Source organism: Mus pahari, chromosome 1 (genome assembly GCF_900095145.1).
Source record: "Mus pahari chromosome 1, PAHARI_EIJ_v1.1, whole genome shotgun sequence".
NCBI lineage: Eukaryota > Metazoa > Chordata > Mammalia > Rodentia > Muridae > Mus > Mus pahari.
This window is the reverse complement of record NC_034590.1, coordinates 91,378,360-91,394,195: the sequence shown is the minus strand read 5'-3', so window position 1 is coordinate 91,394,195 and position 15,836 is coordinate 91,378,360. Positions and strand designations below refer to the sequence as shown.

General features: G+C 47.3%; 1 protein-coding gene across 1 annotated transcript in view; it reads right to left on the bottom strand.

Moving 5' to 3' along the window:
* Positions 1-4,266: 4,266 nt before the first annotated feature.
* Positions 4,267-15,836, bottom strand: part of Scnn1g (sodium channel epithelial 1 gamma subunit) — a 34,548-nt gene continuing 22,978 nt past the window's right edge. The window contains exons 7-13 of the mRNA XM_021217389.2: positions 11,933-12,031; positions 9,911-10,028; positions 9,071-9,149; positions 8,932-8,989; positions 8,672-8,733; positions 5,867-5,942; positions 4,267-5,581 (exon numbers count right to left, since the gene is read on the bottom strand). Coding sequence (XP_021073048.1) covers positions 5,201-5,581; positions 5,867-5,942; positions 8,672-8,733; positions 8,932-8,989; positions 9,071-9,149; positions 9,911-10,028; positions 11,933-12,031 — 873 coding nt within the window. The 3' untranslated portion in view covers positions 4,267-5,200. The remainder of the gene's footprint in view (positions 5,582-5,866; positions 5,943-8,671; positions 8,734-8,931; positions 8,990-9,070; positions 9,150-9,910; positions 10,029-11,932; positions 12,032-15,836) is intronic.

The window sequence follows — 15,836 nt, the reverse complement described above, 5'->3', positions numbered from 1 at the left end:
CGGAGGCATCCCGCACATCCACAGTGCTCTACAAATGCTGCCTCTGTGTAGTTCCAAAATGTTCTTAAATTCCATAGTGGGAACCACAGGTCCATTATTACCAATCTCCTCTGTGCCGATAAAAGACAGCACGCCAACACTTGTTTTTTCTTTATTTTTTTTTTTTTTTTTTTTGAGTTTTTGTTTTTAAGTTGAGTACAAGCAGTTATGTCTGCTGACTTTTTCAGTTGTGATGATAGTTTTGAAATTCATCCACATGTTAGTACTTCCTTACAAATAACATTTATGTGAGGAAGGGCAATCAGCCTGGAAGGCAGAGGACAACTTGCTGGACATAGCTCCCTTCTTCCTAGGGTGCTGGGGATTGAACACCGGTCTTTAGGCTTGTTGTCAAGCGTCTTCACCTGCTGACCCAATTCGCTGGCCCCACTTCATTCCTTTTTAGTGACTGGATGATATTCTCTTATAAAAGGAAGTAATTTTGCCAGTCCTGGTATTTCCTTCTGTCCAGGACATTCTTCTCCAGGATAAATCTATCTGCACGAATGACTCCTTTGCTGCTCTACTTTGAAGACAAAATGTCCTCCATAGGCTCACGCATTGAGGGAGAGCTTGGTATCCAGCCAGTGACAGGATGGGGGTAAAAGGTGAACATTCTAGGAGGTGGGGCCTGATTGGCAACAGTAGGTCGTGGGAGTAAGCTTTGGAAAGACTCTTGTCCCAAGCCCCTCCCTGTTTCTGTTTCTTCTCTGTCTTGCAGGCTTCTTTGTTCTGCCTCACCTCAGGCCCAAAGCAACAGATCCAGTCAACCTTGGAAGGAGCCCTCTGAAACCGTGAGCGAAAATATGTCTTTCCTTCAATAAACTGCTTCTCTTAGACAACACCTTCTCCGAATTGTGGTAGCACCTGTGCCTGCCCTTCCCCCACAGCACCCAGGGGTGGTCTCTCTTCCCACAGCACTGACCACTCACTGCTCTGCAGCTGACTGTCCCGTATTCTGTTGGCTTCTCCTTGTTTCTTTTCTTTGAGGCAGAGGGTGTGGGTAGGCAGCCCCCAGTCGCCTGCCCTGGGATTACAGGCACTCACCACGACCTCGTGATGGCACAGGCGTCCTGATCATGAACCAAAGTGTGTTCTTAATTCTGTGAGCTGCTGCATCCATAATGAGCTTGTGAAGTCACAGGTCTCCATGTGATCTCGCTGCCCCCTTCACCTCTGGTATCCCCTTTTTAGTTTGTTGATTTGTCTTCTCCGACTCTTCCTTTTAGCCCCTTTCTTTCCAGTCCCAAGGGGACTACCTACCCACCTAAAAATGCCAATCTCACAGTCAGAGGTGAGATTCCCCACATGAGATGAACACACTGTATTTGTCTTTATAAGCCCAAATTACCACACTCAATCTGATATTTTTCAGTTCTATCCATTTTCCTACAGATTTTCTTTTTCCTTATGGTTGAGTAAAATCCCATTGTATGTGTGGAGCACATTTCCATTATTCATTTATCCTTTTTGGATCCTTTCTCAAAAATTAGGTGGAAAGCAATTGAGTTTGATGGTCAACATCAAACTCTGGGCCTCCTACACATGCACATCCCTGCCCATTCATTTCCCCCTCCCCCCACCACACACACACACACACACTGATTAAGATCACTTTCACAGAACAGGGATTTGTTTTTTGTGCAGTTGCAAATGGAATTGTTTATTCTGCTAGTCAACACCATGTGAAAGTCCAGATTGTTAGATCAAGGGTAGGTACACTGTGTAAGCCTTGCAACATCTGTACCTAGTCTTGATGGGTGGATGACTGAGTGGAGCATTTGTGGACTAAAAGAAAGGACAGTGCATGACAGGCATGGTGGTGAAACTCTCTTGCCACTCAACATCCTCATTCTAGATGCAGTACAGAAACCTGGCCAAGGTGGTGGGGAAATATCTAAGTGGGAATTACCATGTGCCATGTTTGTCTCTTGGAGACGCCCTCCTGCAATGTCCTGGAGTAGGAATGAAAAGGCGAGATTTGGTGGGTAGGGAGCCCTACGCTGCTTTGCTGTTGTTCTTGAAACGTCACAGGCAGCAGCTGCTGCTTCTCTTCATCTTCTGACTGAGGAAGTAACCATTTTTCTCCACAGTGTCCCAGTCCAAACTCTTAACTCCCACATTACTCCCATGTCCAACTCTTCTAAGTTTCTATCTCAGACAAGCCTTGGTCTTAAATATTTTTTCTTTGAGACACGGTCTCATATATCCCAGGCTGGCCTTGAATTTACTATGTAGCTGTGTGTGGCTGGGTCTATAAGTATGTGCCTCCATGCCTGGCTTAATTGGTGTTTGAACCCAGGGACTCTTATGTGCTAGGCAAGTGGTCTACAAACTGAGCTATATTTCCAGTCTGGCAAAACTTAAGTCTTTATTAAATGTCAACCTTTGGGGTGCAGGTTCCCAGGGAGTCTGAATCACTAGGAGATGCTCTATGGGTCATGGGCTTGCCTCCCCCCCCCCACCACCACTGACCTGGCAAAAGAAGGCCCCTGGACCTAAAGCCAGAGACCAGTGATGATTTCTTCAGGGGCAGTTTCTGAGTGAAAGACAGTCAGCAGGGGGGCTGGTGGCTAAGCCTCAGGCGCTATTGGGTGGGGCTCATGAATTCCTGGCTGTGTGGTTGGAAAAGAAATCTCTATGCATCAGTTTATTTGCAAACATATTCGTGGGGCCAGCATTACAGAGGTTGGTGTGTGTGAGGCACTATGCACAATCTCCAGCAAATAAGACCTGAAAACCCATGTCATTCCTTTTGTTTTTATTTGTTTTTTTGTTTGTTTGTTTTTGTTTTTGTTTTTCCGAGACAGGGTTTCTCTGTGTAGCCCTGGCTGTCCTGGAACTCACTCTGTAGACCAGGCTGGCCTCGAACTCAGAAATCCGCCTGCCTCTGCCTCCCAAGTGCTGGGATTAAAGGCGTGCGCCACCACGCCCGGCTATTTGTTTGTGTTTTATGGGCGCACAGGTGAATGGTGGACTTCAGATGAAGCTTGAGAGAGTCCCTTCTCTCCTTCCACATCTGTATCCCAGAGATTAAGCTCAGGTCATTTAGCCTGGCAACAAGTTCCCTTACCAACACTGAGCCACCTCATCAGCCCGGTTATTATTTTTCTTATAAGCTTCAAACAATTAAATGTCAACACTGTGTTCAGTCCTATCTGGGTACAAAAGGGTAAGACGTTATTCCTGTCTCCGCAGAGTTATACTTATACCAGGGGTGAACAGTATGCAACGCTAAGAACTTCGGCTTCTTGGGACAAGGGAAAGCTTGGCAAAGGTGGTGAGGTTTGCACCTGTCCTGGAAGGGTGAGTGGAAAAGGAGAAAAGGTGACACTGTGGGAGTCAAGCAGGCGTGGAGATGGCTGGAGCCAAGAAGTGTGTGCGCCCATCTACTAGAGGACAATTAAGCCAGATGCTGTCGGCCTCACCTTTGACACACCCTGCAGCAACTCCAGCCTTGCTGGAAGTGTTCCTGCTGGTGACATCATGCCAGAGCCGGCCAATTCCACGAATCTAAGGACAGAGTCCCCGACTGTCCTTTGAGCAGTGCCCAAGTGAGCGTCTGCTGCATGATCCCTGTCAGCACCAGCTGGAGCCACCAGGAGCTCTGGCAGGCTTATGCCCTGGATGCTTGGCTGCATCAGCTCACTCCCCCAGAGGAGTAGGAGTGCCATGTCACCTACACTCATCATGACCTCCTTCCTGTTAGCTGACCCCCTGGGAACCTGTGGTAGAGGTGGTGACACTAGGCACAGGCATGGGGGTGGTGGTGGAACCATGTCTTATAGGGTCCCCACAGCCTCTCTTTCATGAGGGATCTACCCTGGAATCTACCAGTCTCTGTCCCAGTGTGTCACTGAATCTCTGAATGCAGGACTTTCTGCTCTGTGCCTGTAGGACCTCCTTCTAGTCTAGATCCTTGGTGCTAAGCCTCCTCCTCTTTCCATCCCAAGTGACATCAGCTTCATACTTAATGCATGCAGGGATTACATTCAGGATAGGTGAATGAGGGCACTCATGCCAGCAAAGCAGGCTTCTTGGGTTCAAATCCTGTATCTGCAATTTCCTGGCTAAGTCATCTTGAGTGGATAACCTGCCCTAGTTTCTATACACACTTATTGGACTAGCCTAGGAGCTGGCAAATGATTTCTGGAAAAGGCCAATGTTTTAATTACTCAACTGTGTTAATTCAGATTTTATAGCAGCCACAAAGTATAAATAAATTGGTATGATTGCTTATCAATAAAACTTTATTTATAAACACTAGCATTTGAATCTCATATAATTTTCACAAGTCACAAAATATTATCTTTTTGATATATATGTATATATTAGCTATATAAAAATTATAAACACATACATATATACACATTCATACACACACTCTCACATATACACATACACATACTCTCAGTCCAAAGACAAAATAAAGGATTGGGCCTGTAGGCTGGTATTTGTTATGCCCCAGAGTAACTTATGTAAGTGCTTGGTACAGCTCACAGCATACCACTTGAGCTGAGAGTACCATTTGGCAGGAGTGTCCAGCTATGCCCTTTAACTGGCCCTTCTCTACTGCCCCACCCTGCTTCAGAGTGGGGACATCTTACCACACCCCTTGTCCTCTCTCTACTGTGCCCTCTCCAAACACGATCCCCAGGCTCTGGGCCAACTGTCTGTCTGAGGACACAGAGGACACCTTGTCCCAGTGTCAATGACTAAGGTCAGCAACCAACTGCTAGGATCCAAGGATGGTGCTAATTTCTTCTGTCACACCCATCAGGCAATAGCTGGCCAGCCTTGCTACCCAAGATCATGTGCTTGAGGGACAAGCTGGGCCAGGGTTATTGTGTGGGTAAACTCCTGAGCTTGGGGCTCTGAAGGACCATTCTCTCTCAGGATCCTGGGAAGAGCTCACTGTTGGCCCAGGCCATTACCTTTGGCTCTTTAGCTTATAAGTGCTGAGTCCAGGTTGCAGGATATAGCTCATGCTGGAAGTTATGATTGTTGGGGCTGGGCCCATCAGGTCCTTCTGTGGATTTCCATGCCCTATCCTGTTCACAGCAGGCTGTCAGTCATGTATCAAAAGCCAGAACGAGGATAGGAGGACCATACGTGTCAGGAAGAGAGTCTCCTCAAACCGTGATTGTTTTCCAATCCTATCTTAGAACTCATTGGTCAACTGAGTGTCTGTGAGCTGGGAGGAAAAGGCACTGTCCAGGCGCAAGGTATTGTATCTGGGGGGTGGTGTGCCAGGCACCGGAGCCTCCGGGGCTGGAGGCAGGCGCATAGCAGAGGTAAAAGTGGGCAGATCATCATCCGTATCCAGGGCTGGATTATCCTGGCCCTGCTGACTGGAGGGAGTCTCAGTGGAGGGCAGTGTCCGCCTACGGGCCCACCAATCCTTGGCTTTCTGCCACTGACGGCGGGCGATAATAGAGAAGAAGTCAATGAAGAAGACTTCGATGATTTCGATGACACAGACAACCGAACAGCTCATCCACAGGCCGAGCTGTCCACCAAAGTTGGACAGAAGCATTTCAATCTGCAAGGGAGACCAAGCTATAACTTCAAGACGGACTTTCCCAGGCTGAGAGTGGTGGCACGTGCGGGCAATCCAGCACTCAGGGAGCAAGAGCAGAAGGATGATTGCCAGTTCAAGGCCAGCCTGGGCTACAGAGTGAGACCCTGTCTCTGCAGGGGGGGGGGGAGTTGGCCTCTGGCAGCAAAACTACATCAGGTCAGATTCTTACAAATTGACTGCTCCCTGAGTCCAGGTAGACAGGCATATTGAAGGACCTGGGACTTGTTGGTTAAACGGACTACTCACGCTGTTGGCTGGGCTCTCCATGATTGATCTTTGGTTCAGGTCTTTGTAGAATATCAAGAGCTTGGCCAGGTCAGTCCTGCAGAGATTCCAACAGGTGGGGTTCAGGTGTGTGGGAGGGTTTGGTGGCGCCTCAGCATGGCTGTCATTTTCCTCTGGGCCAAGCCTCTATCATGACCTGTGCTCTGAACTTCCTCAGACTTTTAGAACCTGGTCCCTGGGTCTCTTTCTACGCCTCGGGTGCATTTCCTACTTGAGCCTTGTACTGGCTGGTTTTGTGTGTCAGCTTGATGCAAACTGAAGTCATCAGAGAAGGAGGAGCCTCCACTGAAGAAATGTCTCCAAGAGGTCCAACTGTAAGGCATTTTTTTCAATTATTGATCAAGTGGGGAGGACCTAGCCCATGGTAGGTGGTACCATCCCTGGACTGGTAGTCCTGGATTGTATAAGAAAGCAGGCCGAGCAAGCCAGCATGTAATACCCTCTGTGGCTTCTGCATAAGCTCCTGCCTCCAGGTTCCTGCCCTGTTGAAGTTCCTGTCCTGACTTCCTTCAATGAACAGTGATGTAGAAGTATAAGCCAAATAAACCCTTTTCTCCCCAACTTGCTTTTGGGTCATGGTGCTTTGTTGCAGCAATAGAAACACTAAGACAGACCTGGATCTCAGGGCACCTATTCACTAAAATACAAAACTAAACAAACAAACAAAAACAAAAACTGTTTCTCAACCTCTAGAGGAAGTCAATTCACCAGCCACCCTCGAATCAGATTTTGATATTGGAAATTGTGGATTGCAGTCTCAGACTCATAGAGGAGAATAGTAGGTGGTGCAAGTGAGAGAAGTATGCAGACCAAGGTAATAGTGATCATACGTGTAATAGCATCTGACAGCTACTAGGCATTTTAAGTGTCACCAAACACTGGTGGAAGACCCTTGAGTGAATGAATGCAGTTCTCATAACGTCTCTCTGAGGTAGAGAGCTGTGTTTTAATCATCCCCCTATTATACCAATGTGGAAAATGAGACACAGGTTGGGTTCATTCACTGCATAACTGTTGAATGAGCAGGTTCACAGCCAGACCCATTTGGCTTCAAGAGCATGCCCTAAACTACCATTCTAATCTCTCTCCCCATAGGGCACTGGTGAGCTGGGAGGTTCGTGCCCTTTCACAGCCCTTACTCTTAAGTAGCCATCTGATAGGATGAGAGAACGGACATTACAGTTCACAGTGCATCTCATCTCTTAGAGGAAGCTGAAAATAAAGGACCCCTTTTATGGAGCTAGATTTGGCTAGGGGTCACTCATCTGCAACAATTGGTTGTAAATGTTCAGCCTCCTTCTATTTTCTTGTTGTTGTTTCATTAGTTATGTTTATTTGAGACAGCTTCTTAAGGAGTAGCCTAATCTTGCCCTGAACTCTCAATCCTCCTGCCTTGGCTCCAAAGTTTTGGGATTACTGACAGGCTAATTCTATCTTTACCTTTACACTGATTGGTCACCTGGATGCTGCCACCTTCCCCCAACAACTCACACACCACTTGGCCCTTAGTGGGATGCTCTGGACTGGAGACCAAATTGGATTTTACAAGGTAAGACCCTAAGGTGGGACATAGTAATGGCCAGAGTAGGAGTGTATATGGCTTGAGTTGCAGAGGTGAATTCAATCTTTCTCCCATCTTTGTCTCTGAAATTCCTGCTCTCTGGCCTAGATAATTTTTACTAAAATTATCTCAGAAATGAATTTCTTTGTGAAAAAGATCCAAGTAGGATTAGAAGATAGAATGGTAAAAAAGGACAATTTATATAAGGCTGGAAACACCAGCAAGTCACAAAGCAAGCTTTAATGGGCTACAGTACTATCTGCTACATGACTGAATAGACTAGGCAAGCTGGGCATGGTGGTTCATGCCTGCAGTCTCAGTACTTGATAGGTAGGTACTTGATAGGTAGAGACAGAAGGATTCAAGGTCATTCACTGAAACCAACTTGGGCTACACAAGGTCTTGTGAAAAACAAAACGAAAAACCCACAAAAGGGTAAAGAAAAAAAGACAAAGAAATAGCAGAATATATTGAAAGTCATATCCAAAATGTTTGTTATGATGGTATGGTCACTAATCAGATTAGTGTATGGTGACCAATTAGGATGGAAACCCACCCTCCCTCTGTGTCTGTTGGTTCTGCGTCCACATGTTCAACCAACCATGGAGGGGAATTTTTGAGAGGAGAAATAATTGCACCTCGATTGAACAGGCACAGACTTGTTTCTTGACAGGTTCCCTGAACAATCTAAAATGATAGCTATTTCCATAGTATTTCCATCACATTGGGCATCACAGGTACTAGAGATGACTTAAACGGATGAGAGGATGTGGTGGGTCATATGCAAATTTGTACCATTTCACATACAGGACTTGGGCACTCAGGAATTTTGGTATTCGTGGGGAGTTGTGGAACAGATCCCCAGAGGGTATGGAAAGACAACTGTAAATAATAGGTTTGGCCAGAGCATTGTGTGTCCTCTGAAAATCAGCCCAAGTGCTTTGTACATCACAAGGAAATACTGTTGCATGCTTTATTCCACTTACAGACTCAATGGGCCACAATGCAAAATGTATTTCGTATGGTGGATCATGGTCAAACAAAAGCCAGAGCAGGGCCTGGTTCATGATAGGAGCTTAGTAAATATTTGTTGATTAAATGACTGAATGAACGAAAAGGGGAGGGCTCAGCGATGAGGAAGCAAGCTTGGGGCCCAGCGCCTGTGGCGGACAGAGGCAGAGGGAACCGGGTGGAGGAAAACTTACTTGTTGAGCTTTTTGTTTATTTGCTGGCTTTGGTCCCAGGTGAGAACATTCAGCAACCATTTCTGCAATGGAGAGTGAAACAGTGGGCTTAAGGGGGTCCACTGCCCTCTTCTTCAGCTGCACACACACCCTGTCTCTGGCCTTGGTAGTATAGGTGTATCCACCCAGGAACTCTGTCCCCCCCCGCCCCCCGCGCCCTTATAGAATAGCTGAGGACACCAAGGGCTCCAGGGGTGGCAGGGAGTGGAAACAGAGCTTACCTCAGAAGCCTCAGATGGCCACTGTGCCAAGCTGGTGGTCAGTGTCCATTCCTTAAAGCTGCGGGGAGAAAGGCCCAGAATGAACACAAGCTTCTGGCCTAGCAGGGTCCTACCTGCCCCAACACTCAGGTCTCCTCACCTGCAGGATTGCTTGCACACTGATTGGCAGCCCAGTTCTTCCCGGACAAAGGCCTGGTACAGCTGGTAGTAGCAATACACTGGGGGACAAGATAGAAGGTGGTATGACCTTTGGGGTCACACCACCCTTCCTAGGGTCACCTGTAGAGCCTACACCGTCTCATGCTGGTTACTTATGTGTACACTTTTTACAAATGCTGAGGGTCGTTTTTTTGTTTTTTGGCAAGTAGGGGTGGGGGATGGGGTGGTTGCGGGGAGGTGACCAGTGCTGGTTTGTGATGTCAGGAATGGTATCATTTCCCGGTTAAAACTATGAGTTGGGAGCTGAGTGTGGAGGTGCATGCCTTTAATCCCAGCACCCAGGAAGCAGAGGCAGACTGATCTCTGAGTTCGAGGCCAGTCGGGTCTACAGATTGAGTTCCAGGATGGTGAGGGCTACACAGAGAAACCCTGTCTCGAAAAACCAAAACCCAACCCAACCAACCAAGAACACAAAGATACACCATGAGGGGGTAGGGGAGGTTAGGCAGCCCTAGGATTCAGTTCTGTGACTTCCTGCCTGTGTGTCACTAGGAAAGTGACTTCATCTTTCTGAACCTTGGCTCTCTGGTAGGCAAGCTATTAGCCCAGGCTGGGATGTAGCACTCGGTACAGAATTGAAAAGTACAACCCAAGCCAGGCTTGGTGATGGAAAGGGCCTCTAACACCTTTTTAGGCAACAAGCAATAAAGATGGGCTCAAGAGCATCACAGGACAAGCCATTCATTGACAGGGCAAGCCATTGCTGGGCCAAGTGGATTTCCATCCTGAGGTGTGCAAGGCTGGGGGTGAGATCACTCACTCCAGTTGGGGTGTTGCTGGTAGTTGCAGTAATTGGCTGCTGGAGGTAGAGGCTGGCTGTACTGGGCACAGCCACATTTTTCCACCATCTTCATTTGGAAGCATGAATAAAGGCAGATCTGAAAGAGAACATGGAAGAATGTTTTTAACCTCCTTGCAGGGAGAGGCCAGGGACTCCCTACCTGCTTATCCCTTATTCCAAAGCCTTTTCTGACCGCACTGTCCATGACACATACATATAAAATTAAAGAAAAAGAAAAGATTAAAAAATTTGAAGATCACTCTCCCCCCCCGCCCCCGCCCCACAGGATGCCCATCGTGGAATGTTCTAGCCTCCATCAGAACTGAGCCAAGAGGGAAGGCTCACAAGAGGGAATGTTAGTGTGAGAGGGTCTGCTGACAAGGATCGCCGCTACCATCCAATGGACTTTACCGCATCTCCTCACAGTGAGTTCATAAGAAAGATGCCCTGGGCAAAGTTTATGATAAGGACACATATCTTCATATGTTCATGTAGTTCATGCACAGTCTCTTGGAGTAATATTATACTTATCCAAAGGAGGGAAAAAGACACAGCAGAGACTTGAGTAATTTGCCTGAGGTTACACAATATAGATATAAATTGACATTTGGGCCAGGTGTCTCAGCACTCAGAAAACAGGCAGGAGCGTAGGAACTTGGTAGGCTAGCCTGAGCTACATAATACGTTCAAAGATATATTGAACTACAAAATAAGACCCTGTCTCAGGGAAAAAAACAAAACAATAAAAACAACAAAAACAAAATCCCCGAACCCTGAGATTAAAACCCAAGCAGCTTGACTTTGAAGCTCCTGACCTTATACTAGAAGTTTCCTGGTATTGTGGTCCTAATCCTGAGAGATCCAGTGTGGAGGACTAGGAACTGATTACTGGACCATTAGGACTGTGTGGATTAGTGGTTGCTTCACTTTCCCCATTCACCTCACTGTCAGCCCTCGCATGGTAGAAAGGGCCTGGACCTTCATTTGCTACATAGGCCAAGAGAGCATCTAGGGACCCAGCTGTCTCTAGTCCTATCTTGCCACTGGTAGGATTACAAGCACATATCTGCCTTTCCCTGGGGCTTCTGAGAGTCTGAACTCATGTCCCCATGCTTTCTGAGGCAAGTGCTTTAGCTCCTAGGCCATCTTTCTAGCCTCCCTCCCACCTACATCCCCTGCTTTGGTCCTTTTATTCTGCCAAGCTGATATCTGTGGGCTTTCTAATATCCTAATAAGAGGCTGTCTTCAGAGTTCCAGCTTGAGAGAGTTACTGTAACAGTCCACCACTCATTGAACTTAAGGGTTGAAAACTGTAATGCCTATAGAGCCAGTGGTGCCTTATGCTATAGGGATCAGATCTGTGGATATCAGCTAATTTATAGCTTGTTCAATGTGATGGCTCCTCCTGTAGTCTGTCTTGCTGGGACACGGACTCCCAGATCCCAGATCCCTACTACTACTAATTCTCCTCCTCCTCCTTCTTTTTTGTTTAAGAGAAGCTAGAAATATAGATTTCTCTTCTGACGTTTCCTAATTTTTTAATGTCATTCTGACTAAAGCAATCAGCGTGCAACCTGGAGGGGTCCAGTAGCTGCCAATTAGCTCATGGTGATCCCAGCGTGACAATCAAGGGGTACAACTTTCCCAAGTCAGGACACATGAGGGCAAATGTACCTGGGAGCCAAACTTTTGACCCCCTCAGTCAGTGTCTCCTGCTAGAGGTTTCCCTTCCGTCTGTCATTTGCCAAAGCCCATTTAGCATCAGACCTGTCTGCCTTGTATATTGTGTTCCACACAAACCTCAGTGAATCAATTAAGCTCTGGTTACAGAGGACCGAAGAAGACTGGAATCAGCTGGCGTCGTTTGTACCTGAGGTCTTTGGACCAACCCCAGATATCCTCACCCTAGTTCCTGGTCCCAGGCACACCTCAGCCTAGATATAACTTCATCTTTTGGATCCAGGCCACAGGTCAGAGATGAGGGCCCCCGTCATGCCATACCTGGAGGGAATAGGCAGCATTGTAGATGTTTGTGATGGGCACATCGCTGCCGTCCTCTGTGCACTGGCTGTAAGGTTCGCTCAGCTTGAAGGATTCTGTCTGTAATGGTAAGAGCACACAATCATCTATGTTGTCCAGATGGGAGGATTCCCCCTGAAGCTAAGGAATTGTTTAGTTACTCACCCAAGTTTATCAATTACCTAGTAGGTGTCTGGTGCAGTTGTGAACACTGGGGAATCCACAGCGAGAAATCTGACAACTACCCTGCTCTCACTGAGCATATAGGAAGGATAGACAGCTAGACGGCCAGTGAGACACTTTGTCTTACTAGCATACTTATCAGTGAAATTGGGCTAGAGAGATGAAGCCTAGTGTATAAAGAGTTTGGCTCATATCTGTGAAGACCTGAGCTTAAATCCCTCAGTTTAGAACCCACAGAAAGCTGGACACAGTAGATCCTGTGTCTATAATCCTAGCACCCTGACCAGAAAATGGGAGGCAGACAGAAGACTCCCTGGAACCTTGTGGTCCATCTAGCCTGAAATATTACAGAGTCCTGAGGTTGTCTTTGACCTCTATGTGTGTCCTGTGGCATGTATATCAGTGTGTCTCATGCGTGCATGCGCATGCACACACACATACACACTCACACTTGCACACACACGTGCACACACACACACACACATACAGCTTTTTAAAATGAGATAATTTTAGATAATTCTCAAGAACATTGGGAAGAGAGACTTAGGAGGATGAGACATTCAACCTTTTAGACTCATCAGTAAGGCTTCTGAGAAAAAGCCCTTTAGTAGAGATAAAGACCAAAACTAAGAACAAAATTCATTACATTTTAAATAGTAAACAGGTAGAACCTAACCTCTACTATCCCACATACCTTATCAGTTACAGAAAAACTGTAAAATTTACTACTCAGTAAGATAAGGAAAGGTCTGTTTGTCCCCTCAGACATGGGCCTGCACAAGAGCCTTACAGTGCAAAATGAAATCACTTCCCACTTGACTGCTATAAAAGTACTGCTCGTTGCCCATTCGGAGTGGTGCGGACCCTCTCTGCGACCTTACTCACTGTACTCCTGGAAAGTATTTCGGTCCATTCTCTTTCTCTGCTTTTATGCCCTGGTAAATTCTTTTCTAGCCTACGATGGTTAGTTTTAAATATCAGCTTGCCACAACTTAACAGCAGCAGGGAAGAGAATCTCAGCTGATTGTCTTTACCTTGTGGCTTCGAGTGTGGGGAGGTGGGGTCTTGATCATTGCTTGAAGTAAGAAGACTTATCCTGAATGTATGTGGTACCATTCCACCTTGGGGCCCGGGACAGCAGAAGAGTGGAGAGGGAGAGCTGAGCAGAGAGCAGGTGGGGGGAGCTGAGCAGAGAGCAGGTGGGGGGAGCTGAGCAGAGAGCAGGTGTGTGTGTGTGGGGGAGCTGAGCAGAGAGCAAGTGGGGGGGAGCTGAGCAGAGAGCAGGTGGGGGGAGCTGAGCAGAGAGCAGGTGGAGGGGCATTTGCTCTCCACTGGATGTGATGTGACTTGTGCACAGGTTCCTTCATGTCTTTGAAATAATATACTATATTTTGGAGTTAAGAGCCAAATAAGCCTTTCCTTCCACCAACTGCTTCTGCTCATGGTGGGTTTGCTTTTGAAGCAAAGGAATGAGACTAGAGCACAGACCATGTCACCAGCTTTCCCTTCATGGCTTCCCAAGGCACCTTTGTTACATTAATTCAGTATAAAATGGTAGAAGGGAGCTGGTCTTGTGCAGAACTGAGGGCTGAATGCCGGGCAGAGGGAGCAGCAAAGATTGAGGTAGGAAGGTCCATGGGGCCTGAAACACGGCAAAAGAGACATCTCTGGGGCTGGGAATGTAGCTCAGTGGTAGAGCCCTTATCTGGCCTGTGTGAGTTCAATTCCCGGCACAGGGGTCAGGCATAGAGATTTCTGGCAACAAATCAGAGAAGGAGTAAGAGAAAACCAACACCCTGCTAAGAAAACCAATACCCAGTTTTCTGAATGGTGATGAGCCATCTGCTTGTCTGCTGGAAGGGGGACTGGAAGGTTAGGCCGAAGTGTTGGGGGTGTGAGATGCCCAAGGTTCCTGTCCCTATGACAGAGCCCATTTTCTTGCCTTCTGGTTCTGGATGTAGACTTTCTTAAAAGAATCCTAAACAGAAATTGTAGCCAGCCTAGAGGAGGGTCTGCAGTCTGCTTATGTGTAAAAAAGCATGTGTGTGCACCCATACACCCATGCACATTGTTATTGTTGTAGATCAGGGCTAAAGAGGCACAAGACGGCTTGTTTGTTAAAGAAAGAATGATGATGACTGGGCAAAACAAAGAACAGAGAGGCACCCACACAGCCGGAAACAGACCGGAGGCATGGCCACAGGCTACTCTTTTTCTGTTTTGTACTACATCTGCTGACCCATTAGTCTCCCTCAATTAACTGCAAGTTCCTGAAGGGCAATTGGCCATGCTCACTTGCAAACTTTGGAACAACAGAAGCAAGCAAAGGTGAAAGCAAAGGCGCTTCACTCTGATGGACAGACAGACACACATAACTGTTTTGCAACCTGTTCTTTTCTCTAATGTACTAATAACAAATGAGCTTGTTTCCAGTCAGTGCAGAATCAATGGACTTAAAGCTGAATGGCAAATCCATTTAGAGATTCTGATGTTTGCCAAGGCTGGGCTGAGAAACAAGATACCAAGAATCCAAACAGAAGCTCTGTCCAAGGACATCTTTATTCCTTGTAACCCTGCGGGGTGTTCTGAGCTGCAAGCTCCTTAGAATCTTGGTGGCCAAGATCTTGCTGAGCCAGTGTGCCACAGGCTCTACTTGTGTTCTGCAGTAAGAACACCTACTGGCATCCAGGTAAGGGGGTCTGTGTGCTTAGGTGGTGTACTGGCTAATTTTGTGTCAACTTGACACAGCTGGAGTTATCACAGAGAAAGGAGCTCCAGTTGGGGAAATGCCTCCATGAGATCCAGTTGCAGGGCATTTTCTCAACTAGTGACCAAGGGGGAGGGCCCCTTGTGGGTGGTGCCATCTCTGGGCTGGTAGTCTTGGGTTCTATAAGAGAGCAGGCTGAGCAAGCCAGGGGAAGCAAGCCAGTAAAGAACATCCCTCCATGGCCTCTGCATCAGCTCCTGCTTTCTGGCCTGCTTGAGTTCCAGTCCTGCATCCTTTGGTAATCAACAGCAGTATGGAAATGTAAGCTGAATAAACCCTTTCCTCCCCAACTTGCTTCTTGGTCATGATGTTTGTGCAGGAATAGAAACCCCAACGAAGACAGGTGGGCTGAGGTAGGTCAGCAGACGTGGCTGGGACTCGGGCAATCCACAAGTCCTCAAAAAGCATAGAAGTCATAGAATCCAAATGATGTCTCAGGACCCAGTGATCTCTATTTGCAATGCTGCTTATTCCCATGGGAGCCTTGGGTGGTTCAGGGTTTTCTCCTCACTCATTTCCAACAAGATGGAGGTCTTTCCTGCAGCAGACTCAGCTGGAAGAACTTTGCCAGGTGTGCCCTGCCGCACCTCCAGATCTGACACATACTGACTGGTCCTGAGATCCTACTCTGTGTGGAAAGTCCTGGCTTTGCCCAGGTAAAGGTCGGTGAAAAGAACCCAGGCTGCACAAGGTGGAGCTGTGTCTCCTGCTGCCTGTCTCAAAGCTGGGCATCGCCTACGTCTGTCTCGGGTCCTACAGAAGGCTGAGCTCTAAGCAAACTGGTGTCCCAGCCCACCCAGAGCAAGACTGCAATCTGTTCCCACCGTGTGCATTTTAGGGTGAGACTTCTTGGGGACAAATGATTTTCTCTTTTACCAAAGGAATGCCCTCATCCCACCTAGTCCCAAGAGGACGTGTCTGAAATGGTGCCCTGAC